General features: G+C 41.3%; 1 protein-coding gene across 1 annotated transcript in view; it reads left to right on the forward strand.

Moving 5' to 3' along the window:
* LOC126266840 (alpha-aminoadipic semialdehyde dehydrogenase-like) overlaps positions 1 to 22,548 on the forward strand; it is a 135,648-nt gene that overhangs the window by 103,101 nt on the left and 9,999 nt on the right. Inside the window, exon 6 of the mRNA XM_049971408.1 lies at positions 7,971 to 8,153. Coding sequence (XP_049827365.1) covers positions 7,971 to 8,153 — 183 coding nt within the window. The remainder of the gene's footprint in view (positions 1 to 7,970; positions 8,154 to 22,548) is intronic.

Consider the following 22,548-nt stretch of genomic DNA (forward strand, 5'->3'; position numbering starts at 1 on the left):
GTTGCTGGGTGTGTAGATGATCAACATTGTTATAATTATTACTGAAAGCCACAGATACAGATTACCAGAGTGGAAATAAATGACTAACAGGGAATAACAGATAAGAAAGATTACATATTATCTTCTGAATGTGTCCAAGAAAACAAAATTTTGTAGGAAAATTTTTGACAGATCACTGCACTACTAAGGGCTAGTTGTACAGTCCCTGGTCAGCAGCTTCTTAAGCTCTATTCTTGGAACAGTGTGTTAAAATGCATTGTATGGGATAACTAAACTGGTGATTCTGCCACAGTTAATAAAGTTAACTGGAGAATAAGTTTTGACAATGGCAGAAAAAGTTATAAAATTAGTGATGATAAGATTGTTTGTTGAACAAGAAAGGAGAAGAAACAGTGACATCATACAAATTATGTGGAAGAATATAATGATTCCAAATTTATGTAAAAATGTTGTACAACTACTACTTCTGAATCTCACGCTTGAGAAACTGGATCATATGAATGAAATGTGAAACTGTTTCCTAACATAAAACTTTCTTACAATGAAATGAATATGCCTAGCTGCATACAGGCATGGATATAAGTCAACAGGGACAGATGAAAAAGTGTGCCCTAACCGGGACTCGAACCCGGGACCTCCTGCTTACATGGGAGACACTCTATCCATTTGAGTCACTGAGGACGTGTCTGAAAGAACAGATACCATCTTCTTCACACACACACAAAATAGAGGGAAACATTCCACGTGGGAAAAATATATCTAAAACCAAAGATGATGTGACTTACCAAATGAAAGCACTGGCATGTTGATAGACACACAGACATACACACAAAATTCAAGCTTTTGCAACCAACGGTTGCTTCATCAGGAAAAAGGGAAGGAGAGGGAAAGACGAAAGGATGTGGGTTTTAAGGGAGAGGGTAAGGAGTCATTCCAATCCTGGGAGCAGAAAGATTAGATTAGATTAGATTAGAGATTAGATTAGTACTTGTTCCATAGATCATGAATACGACACTTCATAATGATGTGGAATGTGTCAGGTTAATGAAAGATGTCTGTACAAGATATTACATTACACAAAATATTGCATGACACTAATGCTTAAGTTAGTTTTTTTCCCTCCCTTACTTTATATCTAAAAATCCAGCCAATGAGTAGAAGGAGTTGTCATCTAGAAATTCTTTTAATTTATTTTTAAATGTTGGTTGACTATCTGTCTGGCTTTTGATGCTGTTTGGTAGGTGACCAAAGACTTTTGTGGCAGCATAATTTACCCCCTTCTGTGCCAAAGTCAGATTTAACCCTGCATAGTGAAGATCATACTTTCTCCTGGTGTTATAGCTATGCACACTGCTATTACTTTTGAACTGGGCTGGATTATTAACAACAAATTTCATAAGTGAATATATATACTGTGAGATTACTGTGAGGATCCCTAGATCCTTAAATAGATGTCTGCAAGATGACCGTGGGTGGGCTCCAGCAATTATTCTGATTATACGTTTTTGAGCAATGAATACTTTTCTACTCAACGATGAATTACCCCAGAATATGATACCATATGAAAGCAGTGAATGAAAGTAGGCATAGTAAGCTAATTTACTGAGATTCTTATCACCAAAATTTGCAATAACCCTAATAGCATACATAGCCGAACTCAGACGTTTCAGCAGACCATCAATGTGTTGCTTCCAGTTTAACCTCTCACCAATGAACACACCTAAAAATTTTGAAAATTCTACCTTAGCTACAGACTTCTGTTCAAAGTCTATATTTATTACTGGAGTTGTGCCATTTACTGTACGGAACTGTATATACTGTGTTTTATCAAAATTTAAAGAGAGTCCGTTTGCTGAGAACCACTTAATAATTTTGTGAAAAATGTCATTTACAATTACATCACTTAGTTCTTGGTTTTTGGATGTTATTACTATACTAGTATCATCAGCAAAAAGAACTAACTTTGCATCTTCATCATTATGGAATGGTAAGTCATTAATGTATATCAAGAACAGTAAAGGAGCTAAGACCGAACCCTGTGGGACCCCGTGCTTGATAGCACCCCAGTTTGAGGAATCGGCTGTTTTATTAACATTACATGAACCACTTATTTCAACTTTCTGCATTCTTCCAGTTAAGTATGAATTAAACCATTTGTGCACTGCCCCCCTCAAACCATAATGATTTAGCTTATCTAAAAGAATTCCATGATTTACACAGTCAAAGGCCTTTGAGAGATTACAAAAAATACAAATGGGTGATGTCCGGTTATTCAGAGCATTTAATATTTGATCAGTGAAAGCGTATATGGCATCTTCTGTTGAAAAGCCTTTCTGAAAACCAAACTGACATTTTGTTAGTACTTTATTTTTACATATATGGGAGGCTACTCTTGAATACATTACTTTCTCAAAATTTTTTGATAGAGCTGTCAGAAGAGAGATTGGGCGATAGTTGTTGACATCCGACGTATCCCCCTTTTTATTCAATGGTTTTACCATAGTATATTTCAGTCTATCGGGGAAAACACCCTGCTCCAAAGAGGTATTACATACGTGGCTGAGAATCCTACTTATCTGTGGGGAACAAGCTTTAAGTATCTTGCTGGAAATGCCATCAATTCCGTAAGAGCTTTTACTTTTCAGTGAGTTTATTATTTTACTGATTTCAGAGGGAGAGGTTCGTGGAAATACAGTTGTTTCAAACTGCACAGGTATGGCCTCTTCTATTAGAAGCCTTGCCTCTTCTAGTGAAGATCTAGATCCTACTTTCTCCACAACATTTAAAAAATGATTATTGAAAATATTTCCAATTTCAGATTGTTTGTTAGTACACTTGTCATTCAGTTTTATGGCACTAAAGTCTTCCTGTGCTCTTGGTTGCCCTGTTTCCCTTTCAATAATATTACAAATTGCTTTAATTTTATTATCAAAGTTACTGATCTCAGACATGATACACATGCTTCTGGACTTTTTAATAACTTTTCTTAGTACCGCACAATAGTTTTTATAATATTGAACAATTTCGGGGTCAGTACTCCCTCTTGCTGTTAGATACAGTTCTCTTTTACGGTTGCAAGATATTCTTATTCCTTTAGTTAGTCAAGGTTTTTTATATGTTTTCTTGGAATTGTTTCACTGTTTTCTTGGGAAAACAATTTTCAAATACCCTTAAAAATGTATCGTGAAATAAGTTATATTTCAAGTTTGCATCGGGTTCCATATACACTTCATCCCAGTCTAGCTCCTTTAGTCTTTCCCTAAAGTTTTCAGTATTTATATTGTTAATTGAACGCAGTGCTTTGAAATTCTGATTTGATATACTGCATGGAGCTATGCCATGTACTGTAACCAGCTGTGGACCATGATCTGAAAGACCATTCTCAACAGGATAAGCATTTATGTCCTTAAACTTATTTTGGTCTATAAAAAAAGTTATCTATCAATGTCCTGCTGTTCTTTGTTATCCGAGTAGGAAAATCAATGACAGAGCTCAAATTGAAAGAACTGAGTAATACTACAAGGTCATTCTTCCTATCACACTCTTTCAGGGAATCAACATTGAAATCCCCACAAATGATAATTTGCTTCCCCCTGTCTGACAGATAGCACAACAAAGAATCCAAGTTTTCTAGAAATAGCTGGAAATTCCCTGAGGGGGACCTATACACTGCTACAATTATGAAAGTGCCATCATTTAGTTTTAGTTCAGTGGCACATGCTTCCATATGTTGCTCTACACAAAAATTTTTAGTTTCTAAATGTTTTGCGCTGTGGAAGCTTTTGACATATATGGCAACTCCTCCTCTCATCATATTATCTCTACTTACATGTGCAGCTAATTTGTAGCCATTGATGCTAACCTTTTGCATATCAGTGACAATGTGATGCTCAGACAGGAATAGTACATCTATTACATTCTCAGTTTCTATATCATCTAAACAAAGCAGAAGCTCATCAATTTTATTCTTCAATCCCCCAATATTTTGATGAAATATATTAACATTTTTCATTTTACTTTTGTGAGTATCTTGAACTTTTTTAACATCTTTAGTACTTTCCTGGCTGAGTTTCCCACTGGACACTGATCTTACACTAAAAAAGATTTACCACCATGAGATGTAGTTCCTCCCCCCCTTTAAATTTCCTGCTATCAGCCAAGCCAGTTTACCCTTCCCCTTCTTGCTGAGGTGTAGGCCATGTCTAGTATAGTCCCACCTACAGAGTGAATCAACAGGAACCACAGCAATGTGTGACCCCGCATCAGATCCAAGTAGCCGTTCCAACTCCAAATTAACTCTCCTGACAGAAGAGCTCAAATGAGGCCGGTTGTGGCACTCCAGAACCGACACAAACCCAACACTGGTATGACTCAATGCCGATGCAATATTTGCCAGGTCACACTCTATGCTGTACCTCGGATCTCTGTCAATACTGTTGCCCGGCCCACCCACAATAACCATGGTATCTTCCTTAGTAAAGCCTCTACATAGTGAACCTAAATCCTCTGTAACCTGCCCCAGTCCAGCACTAGGTTTGAAAAAACTTGTGACCTGGTATTCTGACTCTAATTCATCCTGCAGAAGTTTGCCCACACCCCTAGCATGCGAACTACCTAGCAACAAGACTTTCTTTCTCTTTGCACACTTCCCTACCTTCTTATTCAATTTGCTGCTGAAAGCTTGTTGAACCCTGTCTACATCTACTTCTGTGAGAGGCTCATCAGTTTCCAACTGAGGCAACAGATCAAACCTATTTTGTACATTAATAGCAAAGCTGTCAGCAGAATTTCTTGGCCTGTTCCTTATGCCTATTGCCACTTCCCACCCCTGTTTACCCTTCTGCCCCCTTAACCTGCACAGTTCTCATCTAGCCTCATCTAACTCAGCCTGAAGGGCAGCAATTTTCCCCTCCTGTTCCACAATCTTTCTATCTCTACTGCATTTCCTACAGAACCACTGATGAGTCTCGCTAATTTTCCCAATTCCCACGCCACTACAATCTCCCCAATGAAAAAAGTTACTACATCCATCACACCAGACCCCGGAGCTAACAATTCTACGGCACGTCAGGCACTTTACACTCATGGTACAAATCGATTTTAGTGACAGAAAGACAATTAAGTTACCGGAATACAATGAAAATACGTGTACAAAAAATTAGGCCTACTCGCGACAATGTAAACAATCGTTCAGAAGTTTCTTACTGTAAATTACCTAAGAGATGATGATACTCTACAGATATAAAGGGGCAGCAAACGTATTTGGCACACTAAACTATCAATAAATGCACTTAAAATTGTGGTATGAAGTTTAATCTGAAAGCTCAAAAGTTCGGCCTGGCCGCGATATGTAAACAAAATGAACTTTGCTTGATTACTGTGAAAATACGCGAGTAAGACAAAAACTTGTCTTGCTTATTTGGAGTGTGTTACAACTGGTGTAATAGTACAAAAGCCTATTTCATTTTATCTTGCAGACAGTGACAAACCACGACAGTCTTGGGTATTATTTGTATTAACAGCTTTTTCAGTGTCAGACAATGACATTTTGATTTTTCATGTATAAAATGTTTGAAAAACTTTGATGAGGTAATAGATTCTTTTGCAGAAAAAGAGTACACCATGTAAAGCTGTAGCAAGATTACAGAGAAAAAGGTGCTGGGACCTAAGGACAAGAAATGTGTACTGTATTGCTTGCCTCTTGTCTATACTGGTTTTATATTTCCTATATTTCATTTTATGTGACACAAAAAAAAAAAAAAGTTATTAGCTAAAAGGCAATCAACAGTGAAAATTTTCTGAAGAGTTCTTATTCTCCCAGTCACAAATAATTCCACCCAGTATTAATTGTGAGTTTTTTTAAGTGGGGTAGGATGTCAAACAGGCCGATTATGAGCACAAGAGGCACACAGGACATTTTAATTTCCACTGTACCGAATATAAGTTTTATGGCTTCCATTGCAAAATATACATGTTTTCAATTCCACAGAGTAAAATACAGTGATTTGCAGTTGAAGAATGCTGTGCTAGGAAGGCATGGCACTGTACTTTGGCATACTTAAGACCAATCAACACATCTTATATTTCCTCAAACATATATGACTTATAAATCAAACTCTACAAAATGAACATAATTTTTAACAATCATTTTTTACGTTTTTGACATCCTATCTCAAATTCTCAAGGGGAGGCAGGTGCCAATGCCAAGTTTTTGCCCCGGTTAGAAAATATCGTAGTTCCGGGGCTGGGTCGATGCACTCTCCAATTTTCATTATGTGGCATGAACTGCTTCTGCAACCACACTTACTATAATCAAAGCTCTAGCTTCCATTTTCACTATGGAGAAAGCACAATACACTTTAGTATCTGACAATGGATACCAGTTGTTTTGCAGAATTTGAGGCATTCTGCTAATGCAGTGCAATACAGCACCTGACCATGACGGCTTTCCACTCAGTGTTGAACTTTGAAATGTATTAAGGCACATATGAAGAAAGCAGTGCCATCAATGCCCACTGAAATATTAGAATGTTCCTGGAAACATACTGGACCATCCCAGTCAGCGGATGCAGCCTGGCCAAGGTACTGCATAGGCAAAAGCTGTACATGACACTTGACTACGTAACCTACATGATGAGCACTGAGTTCATGTTACACATGCTGCTACTAGAAGGGTACTATTGTACAGGGATCCACATTCAGCCAGAAGGTAGGTGGGACACATCATTCTTGGGCACAACGAGCACTAAGCTTTCCCATTGCAGCCCTACCAGAGTATTTTATCTGTGAGCGTATTAGCTGTGGCCATCACAAATACAGGAGCTTTCTCAAGCCAGTGCAGGGCCCTCCAACCCTATCACTCTCAGCAACAGCACTTTTAGGTCTTATCCAAAGACTGCAAGTGCTCATAGGTTTGCACCATGGCCATGGCCATAGCACTGTTGCAGCCTGCAACCATGCCATCACTACCAGCAGCAGCTATGATAACAGCCGAGAATCAAACCAGCACGGACTAGCACCCAATTGAGGTTGAGTCACTTCCACTAACAACAGCAACAATGATAGCAACAAATGAATCAGTCAGCAGATAAACCCCAGAATTGAGGTGATGCTGGAGCTGCTGGCAAGCCTACCATCACAGTGCTACATACCTCTTTCCACACAGTGCAAAACACAAGTCTGTTTATTTTTGGTCCTAGGCGCCTGTTAAAGGGGGTGGGGAGAGGGTTTTAGTATCCTTGTACTCAGATACTGAGACTGAGATTTGCCAGCATGAGCCATCCAGCATTGTTTTGTTTTGTGTTCATATCTTCAGTTGTCAAAACTGGTGGAGAAAGCATGGAAGAAAGTTTGTGGGCTTTCCTTGCAGTATTGTGTTAATGTTTCTGAAGCTTTCTGATGGTCAATATTATTTTCACATACAGTTACTTGCACTTGATTTTTCTCTCTGTTTGCTATGTTCACTTTGTTTCTACACTGTTCATGGTTCTTGCCTGGTATTGAATTTGTGTACTGTTTTTGCCATTGACCAGTCAGTTATTTGGTGCCACTTGACCTTTCTCAGAAACAGACTTGTGATAATTTATTACCTAACAGCAGAATTGCAATGCAGAAACAATAAATGAAACACTGTCAATATCCCTCCTCCCTCCCCGCCCCCCCAATTCCTCTTCTCTCTCTCTCTCTCTCTCTCTCTCTCTCTCTCTCTCTCTCTCACACACTCACACACACACACACACACACACACACACACACAGAGAGAGAGAGAGAGAGAGAGAGAGAGAGAGAGAGAGAGAGAGAGAGAGAGAAGAGAGATACAAATATACACCCCTGTATTGCTTGTTGATAAATATTAAAAATCCAGCAAGATTAATAATTTGATGTTTCCATACAGATAAAATTTGTTAGTACATTTACAACAGTGAATGTATTATGTAAATATTTACTGAAATTTTTTACTTTTATTTCAGATCTATGAACAAGTATTGCAACGACTGAAAGAAGCCTATGCTCAGATTATTAAAAAGATGGGAGACCCTCTGCAGGAAGGTGTTTTGTATGGACCAGTACACAGCTCCCAGACTGTAATTGCATTCCAGAATACTATTAAAGAAGCACTGGCTGCTGGAGGTACAGTTGAATTTGGTGGAAATGTAAGTGTTATGCAGAAAATAATACTTCATAATTAACTTCCAAAGTTATAGGTAAACAAAAATTCCAGCCAAATATTTCTGAAGGGAAGCTACATATGTTACTTAGAACTGATTACAGGTAGGTAAGGGATAGCACTAGAAATGTTTGGAAGGAATGGCAAAAATCAGCATGGACTTAGAAATCATCACTCTTGCAAAAACTCAGCTTGCCCTTTTCTCACATGATAATCATACAAGCTAGGATGAGGCATAACAGGTAGAATTTATATTATTAGATTTATGAAAAGCATTTGACATGGTGCTCCACTGCACACTGTTGACAAAGTTCTGACTACACAGTTTAGGTTCACAGATATGTGAGCGGCTTGAGGACTTTTTAAGTAATGAAACCCTGTATGTTGTCCTCCATGGTGAATGTTCATCAGAGACAAAGGTATCATCAGGAGTGCCCCTAGAGGAGTGTCACCGGGCTGCTGTTATTTTCTGTACACACAAATGATCTGACGGACAGGGTCAGTAGCAATTTATGGCTGTCTGCTGATGATGCTGTGTTGCACAGGAAGAGTGACCGTAGAAGCAACTTAGAAAGAATTTCTAGTTGGTGTGATGAAAGGTTGCTTGTTATATATGTAGGAAAATGTAATTTATTGCAAATGAGTTGGAAAAATAATCTTGTAACATTCAAATAAAGCTTTAGCAAGGTGATGCTTGATACAGTAACATTGATTAAATATCCAGGCATACATGATGCAAAGCTATATGAAACAGAATGACTACATCAAGCTGTTAGTAAGGGACACAAATGTTCAACTTTGTTTTAGTGCAAGAATTTTGGGAAAGTGTCACTCATCCATAAAAGGAGACAGTACATCGAACACTAGTGAAACCTACTGAGTTGTTTCTTGAGTACTGAGTGTTTGGGATCCCCACCAGGACAGATTTAAATAAGACTTTAAATGAATTCAGAGGCATGCTGCTGGTTTTGTTGCTGGAAATATCAATCAGCATGGAAGTATTATTGAGATAATTAATGATCTGAAATGGGAAACCCTGGATGGAAGATGACAAGATGACATTCTTTTTGTGAGGCACTCTTGTGAAAATTTAGTGAATTGGCATTTGAGGGTGACTGCAGAATGTTTCTATAGTTGCCAATGTATATTTCACATAAGGAACAAGAAGGCGAAATGAAAGAACTTAGGGCTTTTTCCCTCTCTCTGTTTGCAAGTAGATCAGGGACGAAAATGATTAGTAACAGTAGTATATGGTGCCCTTTGCCATGGACTTTCAGTGTCATGAAGAGTATGAATATAAATGTAGATGCTCTAATTAAAACTGAGATTTATGATAGAAGCCAAAGTTGTAATAATAATGGCCACTATGGTACAAATGCTACTAAAAGAGATACTGAAATTTTTCATGCCAGGTAAACTTCACAAGCAAGCTGTTGATAATGTATCTTCACTAGTAAGTACTCAATGAAGCTGTAGGGGATTATGTGCATAAGGAGTACGGTGTTTGCCTTCAGATGGCTTGGCTCCCACTACAGCTAATAGACACATGAAAATAAATAATGACAGCATTCCTGTTTTTCTGTACAACAGGTTCTGTCTTCATGGAATATATTAGAAAATAGCTGAGAATGGTAAGGAAGAGAGAACAGGTCATGCAAAATACAGTTTAAGACTTCTCTGAGGAGGAAGAGTGTGGTGAGATGAGAGGTTATGTTGGATTGCAGCTTCTCATATTCGAATTTCAGGAATGGGGGATGTAAATGGCCTCAGTGGTGTTTCACACAGTCAGGTCTCTGGCGTCATGCTGTACAAGTGCAGAGCATGTTCAGCAACAGAGTATTGGATATTCCCAAAGTGATAGTTTATATGTTTTCATTCTTGTGTTCTGCACATTTGGATGTGGCTGTTACTACGTAGAAAACAATACTATGAAAATATTTTAGTAAATAACAAGATTAGTTCTGAATGTGGCCTTGCTTGTTAATACTGTGTATATTGCTATTGTGGACCAGAGTAGGTTGTAGTGGATGGTGCAGAGGGCAAGTTTTACAGCAGGGCTAGTTGCAAGGGTAGATTCTTGTGTTATGAATGGAGATCCAGGCATTTCATAGGATATGACAAGAATCCTGATAAAGTCAGATGGTGGTGACTACAGAAGACTGAGGGGAAGAGATTGTCACATGACAAATCGTGGTACACAATATGGTGATCCGATGGCAGGGTGTGGGTATGGTGAATAATGTGATATAATTCCATAGATTTACTTTAAAAAAGTTATAACTCTGCTGGATTACTCCATTGAGGCAATCCAAGGCCTTACTGGTACTGGATGGCATGGTAAGAGACTCTGAGTTACTTGAAAGTATGAACTTTGCTGCTAGAAGAAAATAGATGTTGGGAGGAAGGAGACTTCCCACGAGACTAATTTCTGGATGATGTCATTGGGGTGAATGCTGACAATGAAGCGTAGGAGATGTTATTAGTGTAAGTGTTGAGACATTCATTACTGAAGCAGTATCGTTGACTATGGACACCCAGGCTGTAGATACAGTTTGACAGGGAAGGTGTGAAAGCTGACAAAGTGGAGAGATTATTGCAACAATTACTTTGATGCGGACCCAAGTTGGGTTGCATCAATGACAAGAAATATCACACAAATAAACACTCTGGTAGTGATTTTGTTAGCCCTCCTGCAGGAAGGAATATCTTTATCACTGGAGCTGGCCTTTGTTAGACAATGCAACAAATCTAACCACCCATATAGATACAGGCTCTGAAGTGAGCTCCATTCATGTTGAACTGCCACAAATGGCACACACAACATCCATAATCAAACTGCGCATCACAAACAACACTTGTATCAGGCCATGCGGAACGTCTGTGCGCCCTATGGACCTCACATTGCACGAAAAATTTACATGGCAGTACGTAGTCATAAATGTTCATGAAACAATCAGAGGCATTGGTTTTTTCCATTAGTTTCATGTCTCCCCTGACCTAAAACTGGGGAACCTCAGGAAAATCAGTACTAAGGAATCAGTATTCAGTATTTCTGGCAGTCGGCAAGTATGTTCAATGCAACTTTGGAAGTGATTCTTCTAGTCAAAAAAATGGTTCAAATGGCTCTGAGCACTATGGGAGTTTACTTCTGAGGTCATCAGTCCCCTGGAACTTAGAACTAGTTAAACCTAACTAACCTAAGGACATCACACACATCCATGCCCGAGGCAGGATTCGAACCTGCGACCGTAGCGGTCGCGCGTTTCCAGACTGTAGCATCTAGAACTGCTTGGCCACTCCGGCCTGCGATTCTTCTAGTCCCATATGACATATGCCTACAACTATTTAATAGCCACTGGGTCTCAAAGTGTGGACTAAAAGCAGTGATGAAGAGTTATGAAGGAGGAAAAAGGACAGGCTTAGGGTGCACAATGAAAATTTTGAGTTGGAAGCGTGGGCACACTAATGAGGTAGGGAACTGGATGATATGCAGTCTTATCTAAGGCAGTTAAAGTTAGAACAGCACTACCATCTGCAAATAATGACACAAATGAGACAGCACCTGCTGAAGTAGTAATGAGCTGCAGATATAGAAAGTCAGTGCATACTGCATCCTATGACCCATCAAAGATACAGATCAGTATGCATGCACCCACTACCTGTGCACTGTTTTCCCCCTGCAGAGTGTGTAATGTATAAAGAGAGGTGTCAGACATGACACAGTGCACAAAATTAACATAGGCCTAATAGTGTACCAAAAAGCATGCAGGCTTGTACCAGACAGATTACGAGCATCTAAACCCATTATCAGTGAATTGTTGCAAGCAAGCATAGTCAGGTTGCTGTATGGTCTAGGGGCTTCATACATACACACAGTTCCTAAAAAAAGCCAGAACATACAGATTGTCTAGTGATTATTGTGCCCTGAATCTCCACACAGTATCTGATCATTACCAATAAGGAATACCTAAGACTTTACTCATAATTTGGCATGTGCTTACTTGTTCAGCATTCTACTCATTCTACTGCTACAGAGGGCATAATTAGAACTACAGAAAACTTTGTTTGGGCTCTGTATATTCTTATTCATGCCTTATAATTTAAAAAAATGCAGCTCAAATGTACAACACTTCCCCAAATTTCCATTCTATTTCTCATACTTTGATAATATTTGATTTATTTTTGAGACCCTTGAACATTTTGGAGTTGTGATGAATGAAGACAAATGCCAGCTTTGACAAATGGAGGTAATATCTCTAGAACACTCTATCAGTCAAGCTGGGTTTTGACCCACAACCCAAAGCACTTGACTTATTCTGTCATCTCTCATAGCCAAAAAACTACCACGAGTTGCAGCATTTCCTCAGCATGATCAGTTTCTACAGATGCTGCAGGTGGCAGCGATACAAGCACCATTGACAGGTGCCTTGGCTGGGAACAACACATTCGGCCAACAGGTTTGAACTTGGACTCCCAAAATGCTACAGGTGCTGAGCCAAATTAAGCTGAGCTTGCTTCAAAGCACCAAGACTTTTCTTTCCACAGAAGCTAACAGAGTCATAACACAAATGGTCAGTTTACATTTAGGATGTGCCACCCATGTATGAGGTCATGTGGCAGTTCAAAGAAGACACTTAGGGTACATCAACAACAAATTACACAACCACCGACTGCTTGCAGGTTCAATATGGAATACTGGAAACTATTGTTTTCCACGTCTGTTCCACCACATGAATTATGTCAAATAATTTACCACTGATTTTCAGCACCCCAGGAGCATTAATTGTCTTGGTCAGTGCACTGTCAGTTAGCATCAACTACAGGAATCTTAAAGCAGTGCAACAGGATCCACAAACCTGTGAACCTCTACAAGATACAGCAACCTGATTGAAAATGGAGTGGCGCATCATCTCCTGTTCCTCCACACAAGTCTGGTATAGTGTCTCCCAACACCGGCTCTGCCCACTAATTCAATTAGCTATGAGGAAGCCTATCTTCAATAGTTTACATTGACTGTTGCACAGGATGTATGCTCTACTACTTAATTCTCTGCAGAATGATTTGTCTGGCCTGATGTGAAGTGACAGTGCAAACTGTTGACTCAAATCTGCATATCTTGTCAGAGTTGCAAGACTAGTTGATACACACAGTCAAAGTAGTAGCAATACTGAAAGGTCCACTACATGTTCACCTCAATCTGGTTGGCAACTTGCCAGAGTCAGAAGGTCACTGACATATTCTTTCCACAGTTGAATATGTGTTGGGTCAAAGCAACACCCTTGCCATACACAATGGTGGGAATGATGGTGAGAGCCTAGAGTTGTGGGTACTGTGTTTCAGCTGCACAGCATCCATAACAACCAACCAGACCTACCAGTTCAAGTCTGTATTGTTCTTCAAGCTATGATATCTTTGCAGCATCCAGTACCACCACACCACAGCCTACCTCCCGCAGAGCAATGGACTTGTGAAAGTCTGTTATGAAACACCCAATGCAACACTTACACTATGTGATCTAAAGTATTCAGACACCTGGCTGAAAATAACTTACAAGTTTGTAGTGCCCTCCATCACTAATGCTGGAATTCAATTTGGTGTTGGCCTACCCTTAGCCTTAATGACAGCTTCCACTCTAACAGGCATACATACAGTCAGATGCTGGAAGGTTTCTTGGGGAATTGCAGCCCATTCTTCATGGAGTACCACACTGAGGAGAGGTATCAATGTCATTTGGTAAGGCCTGGCATGAAGTAGGCATTCCAAAACATCCCAAAGGTGTTCCATAGGATTCAGGTCAGGACTCTGAGCAGGCCAGTCCATTACATGGATGCTATTGTCATGTAGCTACTCCACCACAGGCTGTGCGTTGTGAATGGGTGTTCAATCATGTTCAAAGATGCAATTGCCATCCCTAAATTGCTCTTCAACAGTGGGAAGCAAGAAAGTTCTTAAAACATCAATGTAGGCATGTGCTGTGATACTGCCACACAAAACAACAAGGGATGCAAACCCCCTCCATGAAAAATATGACCTCACCATAACACCACCGCCACCAAATTTTACCGTTGGCACTACATACACTGGCAGATGACTTCGCCATAACCACACCCTGCTATCGGACAGCCATTTCGTGTAGCATGATTTGTCATTCCACGCAACATTTTTCCACTGTTCAATTGTCCAGTGTTCACACTCCTTACACCATGTGAGGAATCATTTGGCATAAATGACCCTTCCACCACTGCAGCTTGAGAACTTCTGCAATGACTAGCAGTTTCGCTACAGCCATATCCAATGAGCTCCTTCCAATCTTAGCTAGTACCACATGGATCAAAGTTGGGTGGGTGGAGGGCCTGTGGCACCACTACTGCGTTTCTACACCATAAAATGGACTAGATGTGTCCTGCCTTGCAACCAGCCCTGGCGGGCCTGGTCATGAGCAATTGTGTGAAGAACACGTGGGCACCTGGTACATTCATTGGCCTCTTCCCACTAGGGCTCCACAATACATTTGAGTGGGGCTCTTTGCAGACCTAATCACTCGTGGCACATAATATCACACAAATAAAACTCTCAGATATTAGTTAGCACTCTCTCATGGAGGAATATCTTTGCCACTTCAGCCATTTTCAGTTTGCTGTGAATGATTGTATTGTATGCAGGAAATATATATGTAAATTTTTTGTTGGTAATAAATTCATGTTAACCTCACTCACTAGCACACAGCTTTATTCTGCAAGACTCTTGTGTGGAATTCCTACAGTAGGACTGAACAACAAGCAACAGCATCTACTTCAATGTAACAAGTGTACTTTGTGATAAAGTGTTAGATTTGACAATGGAATCATTCCACTATCTTCATGAATAATTGGTGACTTCAAGAGTGACCTGCATCGTGCTCTCTTCCACCCAAATTAGACTTTGTTTGGTGTGAAACATGAAACTGGAATTTCTACATGCGCATCAGTGATCTAAAAATCAATGTCCAGAATGTTGGCTTGGAATCTGAAGAAGAAACAGATAGAATGCAGTTGGGAAAATGAGCTCTTGGAGGAAGTGGAGTCATTCTTACTTGCCCTGGGTCCAAACAACGTAGGTATCATTTTGAACATCTACAAAGCCAGAGGCAGCTTCTGTAAGCTAAGGGATGTATCTCCCATGATGCACACACAGAAGTTGGTATGAGAAGAGTATTCCATAGCCCCCCACCCAATCCCTTCTACCCAACTTATTTGTCTCTAGATCTGGCATGGTGAAAAATTTATCTGTTTCAATCAACTGTACTAGGAGTTACATGCTCTGAACATAAGTACTAATCATCCCAACTGTCTCTCTGCAAATGAATAAATTTCTGTAATTTTCTATGCTTGTACATGATAGAATAACTAAAGCCAATGAAAAGAAACTTTCAAATATTAACAACGGTGATAAACTACTAAAGAAACAAGTTGGAGTATTAGCTGAAACAGGCTTGATTGTGAAAAGAGAAAAAGAATATAATGGAACACCAATAATCTTTGGTTGTATATTAATACATATCATTGCACAAAATTTAGAGTCCAGGCACTTGCTTATGTTTAATTTTTTTAATTTAATTTAATTTTATTTTTTTAACACAAGTGTAATTTGTTAGTCTAAAGTTAATTTCTGTTAATAAAAGGAAAATATAATCTATTGATCCAACTTAATTCTCATCTGCTTCAAGGATTAACTCTACAGACATTATAACAAGTGACACTGAAGAACATCTTAAGTCATAAAGCCCTGCAAGCTGTGGGTTATTTCACACCCCAGATGAACTACAGAAGTAGATTAACACTACTGTTATGAAAATATATATTTCTGATCTCCAGTGACTGACAGATGATTTCAGATCCATCTGTACAATGTATACTGCAGTGACCTACAGAACTATAATCCCGTATTGCTGACATGTAAACTGCAAATTCCTGACACTCTATATATGGAGTGATTTATCTTGAACAAACAGTGTTTTATATGATGACCAGCATATATTGCAAAATCACAATTTATGTTTCCTTCAGTTGGTATTTGAAAAGCTAGGGACAATAGCAACTGTTGACTTTTTCCCTGGTAGGATATAAAGTCTTTATCACATCAGTTACTGCTAAAAATAAAGAGACAATTATGCAGATCTAATTAGATCTGGCAAAGAGAGGATTACCTTAGTGGTGAATAATGTAGCATGTCACCTTGTACAGATAGTTATAGCAAAGATATAACTAATTAATAGTATGGAAAACACAGTATATTTCAACAAATAAAAAGAGATGAAGACTTTGTATAGTGCTTGTTGTATGCCTCATTTCCATGGATATCAAAATCTAAAGCAATGAAAATAGCTCTTGTGGATAAAAACAGCAAAGACATCAAAGATAAATTACATGTCTGAATAATGAGACTATAGTGTCAGGGAAAGGCATAGTGGAGAGATAGCTACCCTAAGCATTTAATTTATTAGTGTAGACTACAACACACAGACACACATAGTGACACTGTCAGTGTTAAAATGAAATCCCAAAGAGCAACCCGTTATAGCACCTTGGTTGCAGTTATCACAGTAAAAGCATAATGTGATGTAAAGTAGAAATTAATGTTGTTCTCAGCCTTATAATTGGTTAGAATACCAAAGTGCTTTTCTCAGCATGTCCTATTGGAAATGGTTTATCATTTTTGTCTTCCTATGACCTGCTTAGCCAATTATAAGGAGACCTGCAGTTCAGGTCAACTCCAAACTATAGTATTCCTGTCATTTTCACAAATACAAATAGTTTCTTGATGTAAAGAATAATTGACAAGTGACAGAAAAAATTCTGGCACAGTGTAATTGGATAGCTACAAAATCTACTCACCAGGTGGTGGCATAAAATGTACTAAACCTTGTAAGCTTTTGGAGCCAGATGGCAGATGGTTTGAAGGAGAAGGAAGAAGGGTGAAGGGAAAGGACTGGAGAAGCCTAGGAATAGGATAGAATCCAGAAAAGTTGCCCAGAACCCTGGGTTAGGGAAGAATTACCAGACAGGATGAGAAGGAAAGACTGACTGTTGGGGACTGCATCGGATGAGATTTGAAAATCTGAGAGCGTAAAGATGGAATATAGGGTAATATGCAAGAAAGACATCACTACCAAAACATTATGGACAAGTTGTTAAGATTGGAAAGCTTAGTGGATTGCATGTGATAGAGATGATATGGGGTGGAGAAAAATAGATAAGACAGAAAATGAAAGATGTGGGAAACTAAAAGGGAGTGAAGAAAGAATAGTTACTGTGAAGAAATGCTAAGACCAAAGAGATTAATATAAGTTAAAGCCTGGTGGGTGGTGTAAACAACAGTCATGTTGTAGCACCTGTTCCCACCTGTGGAGTTATGAGAAACCCATGTCTGTGGAAATAATGCTGATAGCATGTGTGATGAAACAGAAACTGAGGTCATGACTGTCACACTGTAGAGCATGCACTGCAACAGGATATTGTATGCTCTCAGTATACATCCACTACCTATGCCCACTCATCCTAACTGATAACTAGGTGGTGGTCATGCCCACTTTAAAGACCAAACAGTGTTTACATAACAGCTGGTACGTGATGTGTCATTTCACAGGTGTCTCTCCCTTTGATAGTATATGTTTTGCTGGTTAATATCCTGGTATAGGCTATGGTAGGAGAGGGGGAGATGGTGCGTAGGGCAAGTCTTACAGTGGAGATAGGCACAGGAGTAGGAACTATAGGATAGGGAGATGAGTGGAGAAGGAGCTTAATACCTGACAAGGATATTGCAGATATTGGGAGGGCTAAAAAAAGGTGTTCTAGGTATGGTAGACAACATGTCAGACAGAATCAACCTCATTTCAAGTCATGGTTTTGGAAGTCAGAGCCTTGTTGAAGTAGCTCATCAATACATTCAAGGGCAGGATAATACTGAATGACAAATGGAGGACTCATAACCTGATTTTTGGAGGGATCAACAGTACCAGGATTGGATGTGCTGGTCCACAAAATCTGCTTTAGAACTTGGCTCATGGGATAATTATGTCCACTGAAGACTGAGGTGAGAATGATGATCTATTGCTGTAAAGAGTCTGCATCAGGACAAATATGTTTGTCCTGAATCCCAAAGCTGTATGAGAGGGAATGTTTGAAATGGTAAGGATAGCAACTTTCAAAGGCAGATACTGTTGTTTTTTAGTAGGTTTAATGTGAACGGAAGTGTGCAACTGATCATTAGTGAGGATGAGATCAATTTCAGGGATAACAGTATGAGATCTGGAATAGGATCAGGTGAAATTTAATTGGAGTAATCTGTTTAGAGATTCTAAGAATTGTAATGCTCAGCTTCAACATGAGTCCGTATGGAAAAGATGTCATCAGTGTATCTAAACTAAACCCAGGCCTGAAGGCCTATGGATCCCAGGAAAGTCCCTTCCAACTGAGCCATGAAAAGGGTTGCATAGGAAGGAGTCATCCTCTTTCCCATGGTTGTGCCCCTTATCTGTTTGTATGCCTGTCCCTCAAAGGTAAAGTAGTTGTTCGTAAGTATAAAGTTGATTAAGTCGAGCAGGAAGGATGTTATAACGTTGGAATCAGGTGAGCAGTGACTTAACGGACAGACCATGTATGTTTGGGATGTTGGTCTAGAGGGAAGCGGCATCAATGGTGACAAGCAAGGTGTGTGGTGGGAGTGGGCACAAATTTCAGATAATCTAGGAAATGAAAGTTTTTGCAATATGGGTTCCAGGTGTTGATCAACTAAGGCAGATATACATTCAGTGGGTGCTTTGAATCCACACCTATGGGACAGCCAAGGTGATAAGGTTTGTGAATCTCATGAAGAAGGTAAAATTTGAGGTTGCATGGTTTGGGTGGGGAAAGAAGTTCTATGGAATGAGGCTGTGGTTCTTGTGAGGGGCCAGAGATTTTAAGGAGGGACTGCAAGTCAGTTTGAATCACAGGGGTGGGATCTTAATTGTAGATGCTGTACATAGAGGTGTCAGACAGCTGGCATAGATCTTCACTTACATAACCATGTTGGTCAAGTATCCCTTGTCTGCTGAGAGGATAATGATGGATTCATCAGCTTTTAGGGTAAAAAGAGCCTGGAGTTCTGCAGAGGACAGGTTAGGGTCATGTTGTTGGGAACCTGAGGAAGCGTTGTCAAGCAATGCTAGATGAGAGGAATTCTAGGAAGGCTTGTAAGTGAGTACACAACTTGCCACTCAGTATTATCCTGGCTTTGAATGTACTAATCAGCTACTTGACAAGGATGTGATTTCCTAAAATCATGCCTGAAATGAGGTTCATTCTTCTGAAATTTTGCCCGTTGTCCGACATTTTGCCCACTATAAATAGACTAGCTCTTCATTGCCCTCACAATCTCTACAATATCCTTGTCAGACCCTAACTCTTTCTGCACCCATCTCTCTGCCCTATGGCTCTTACTCTTTTACCACCTTCACTGTAAGACTTGCTAGGTTCAAAGATGATGCTCAGATTGATACTCATCGGCGCCACATAACCCCCCCCCCCCCCCTCCACAGTATGGAGTACTTCTGAGAGGCCGGGTAGGGGGGGGGGGGGGTGACCATGGCATTGGCAGGGGTGATCGGCGGGAGTCAAACCACGGTCAGCTAGACAGCATCGTCAGGGAGCTGCATTGGTAGTTGACGTGAAGGAAGGTCCGGCCACCGAACCTGGAAGTCTTTGAAGTGCGCCGGGCGTCGTACTGGGTGTGCTGGTCGTGCAGTGACAGGTAGGCCGGCGGTTTGCAGGAGGAACGGAGTGAAGACAATGATGGCTCCGGTGGGTGTGGTGAACACACGAAGCATGTCCAAGTCGACATCGCGTGAGAGGCAAACACATTTCACCAGTTGACAGGGAATGGCAGAGTTTGTCATGAGCACTGGATGAAGGGAAACATACAATGAACATTGTGTCATCGCATAGTATAATAGAAATGTCATGGATTATGTCCGGGGGGACAGGCACAAACACCTCGAGCCATGGCACGTTCAAGATGGGGGGGGGGGGGGGCGGCGTGAGAAACCTCGACAGGGTGAGGCAGGCGACGGGGGAGAGGTCTAAGGGGCCGGAGAAGGGCCCAGCGGTGGGGGCATGAATGTAGGTAATCTCGAAGTGGGGAGCATGTAATCACTTGACGGAGTGCATGAGACCGGATTAGAGGGTGAGGTCAGAAAAGAGCTTGACGACTAGAGCTGGAAGTCAGTCCAAGATGGAGGGAGTGGTCGGAGCATCATGAGCCACGACAGTGAGTGGCATGGTCATGGCCTGAAGAGGGGTAGAAACGGGCTTAACATGAGCAGGCTTAAGTCTGTTGTGAGAGACTGTAACAGCTGAATCTTTTATCTGGATGTCATAGGTGTTGGCTGAGCACCGGAGAACTCAGTACGGGCCGGTATATGAGGGTTGGAGGGGAGCACGAACAGTGTCATCTCAGAGCATGGTGTACTCGGAATTGTTCAGAGATTTTGAGACGTGAACCTTAGGGTGGGAATGGCTGGTGGGTGGAGGGATGTGGAGGTTGATGAAGTGGCGTCTGACGTGGTCCACAAAGGAAGGTAAGTCAAGACTGAGGGAGAGAAGCGGAAGGGCTCACAAGTTCGCCAGGGAGAACAATGTTCTGGCCGTATATGAACTCGACTATTGTGCCTTTGAGGTCTTCCTTGTAGATCGCACAGGTGCCGAGTAGCACAAGGGGAAGTGCCTCCGTCCAAAGAGAGTCATGGCATTGAAGAACCACCTTGAAAGTGCAGTGCCAGTGCTCAACTACCCCGTTACTTTGTGGGTGATATGCTGTGGTATGGATGTGCCGGATGCCGCAAATGTTACAAATCTCGTTGAACAGGGCCGACTCAAATTGTCTGCCCTGGTCAGTCGTGATGATAGCTGGACATCTGAAACGCGATACCCACGACTCGACGAAAGCTCAAGCAACAGGTTCTGCCATGATATTGGGGAGGGGGCAGCCTCAACCCAGCAAGATGTTCGGTCGATAGACGAGAGAACATAACGAAAGCCATTAGAGGGGAGGGAGAGGGCTGACAATGCCTATGTGAATATGCTGGAAACGCCCAGGAAGGATCAAAAAGGCGCCAGGGGGGGGGGGGGGGGGTGAAGTGTGCTTGTGTACTTTTCAGTGTTGGCACACGACGCAGGAGCGTGCCCATTGCTGGCAGTCCTTGGTAACATTTCCCCACACAAAGCACTCCGCTATGAGGCAGATGGATGCTCGAACACCGTGGTGGGGTAAATTATGCAGTCTGTGGTGATGAAAAGCTGCGCATTGGGGTGAGGATGCGCGATGGAGCAGGCTTCGGCGAGAAGATTTTTGAGGGCAGTGAAAGAGTCAGTCATAGCAGGGGTCCATGGAATGGGCTGAGATCCAGAAGTTTTGGTGCCTGCCAAGGCGTCCATCAGTGGAGCCTGAATCTCCGCAGCCTGAGGTAGATGATGGCGATAATAGTTAACTGTTCCCAGAAAGCGCCAGAGCTCTTTGAATGACGAAGTTCTGGGTAGGTTTAGTATTGTTTGTACTTTGTCAGGGTGCGGTGAAATGCCGTCGGCAGAGACATGAAAACCAAGAAAAGTGACAGCAGCTTGATGTAGCTGCAATTTGTCCTGGTTGGTCTTGATGCCAGCTGCCGCGAGAGTGTCCATAAGAGTTTGCACATGTCGAAAGTTGTCCTCGACGGAGGAGCTGAACACAACAATGCCGTCAAGATATGCGAAGCAGAATATTAGGCCGAATAGCACTGCGTTGATGAAGGGTTGCCAGGTCTGGGTTCCATTTTTTAGCCCGAAGGGCATGAATCGAAACTGATATAACCTGATTGGGGTGGTGATTGCAGTCTTCTCGATGTCTTCAGGAGCCGTGGGGATCTGGTGGTAGGCCCGTTTGCAATCAATGACAGAGAATGCGGTCGCACCTGCGAGGGAACTGGTAAAGTCGGCAATGTTGGCAATGGGGTAGGTGTCCATAATTGTTTATGAGTTTAGTCGATGGTAGTCTCCGCACATGCGCCAGGACCCGTCTTTCTTGGGTGTCATATGAATGGGTGTAGACCAGCTGCTGGCAGGGGCTTTGATGACGCCAGAGCTTAGAAGTTCAGAAATCTACTTTTTAAGGTCGGAGAGGTGCTCAGGACAAAGTCGACGTGGTTTACTGGAGATCTGGGGGCCAGTGAGTCGAAGTTTGTGAACCGTGCCATTGGTGATGACGGAAATGTTGCTGGCAGCATGGGAGGCAGTTTGTTGACAATGTGAGGCGGGCGGGGCAGGCGAGGCAAGGTTGTGGTGTTCGGAGCCACTCGGTGGATCCGATGGGAGCCGAGGTAGCGAAGCATC

Source organism: Schistocerca gregaria, chromosome 4, assembly GCF_023897955.1.
Source record: "Schistocerca gregaria isolate iqSchGreg1 chromosome 4, iqSchGreg1.2, whole genome shotgun sequence".
Classification (NCBI taxonomy): domain Eukaryota; kingdom Metazoa; phylum Arthropoda; class Insecta; order Orthoptera; family Acrididae; genus Schistocerca; species Schistocerca gregaria.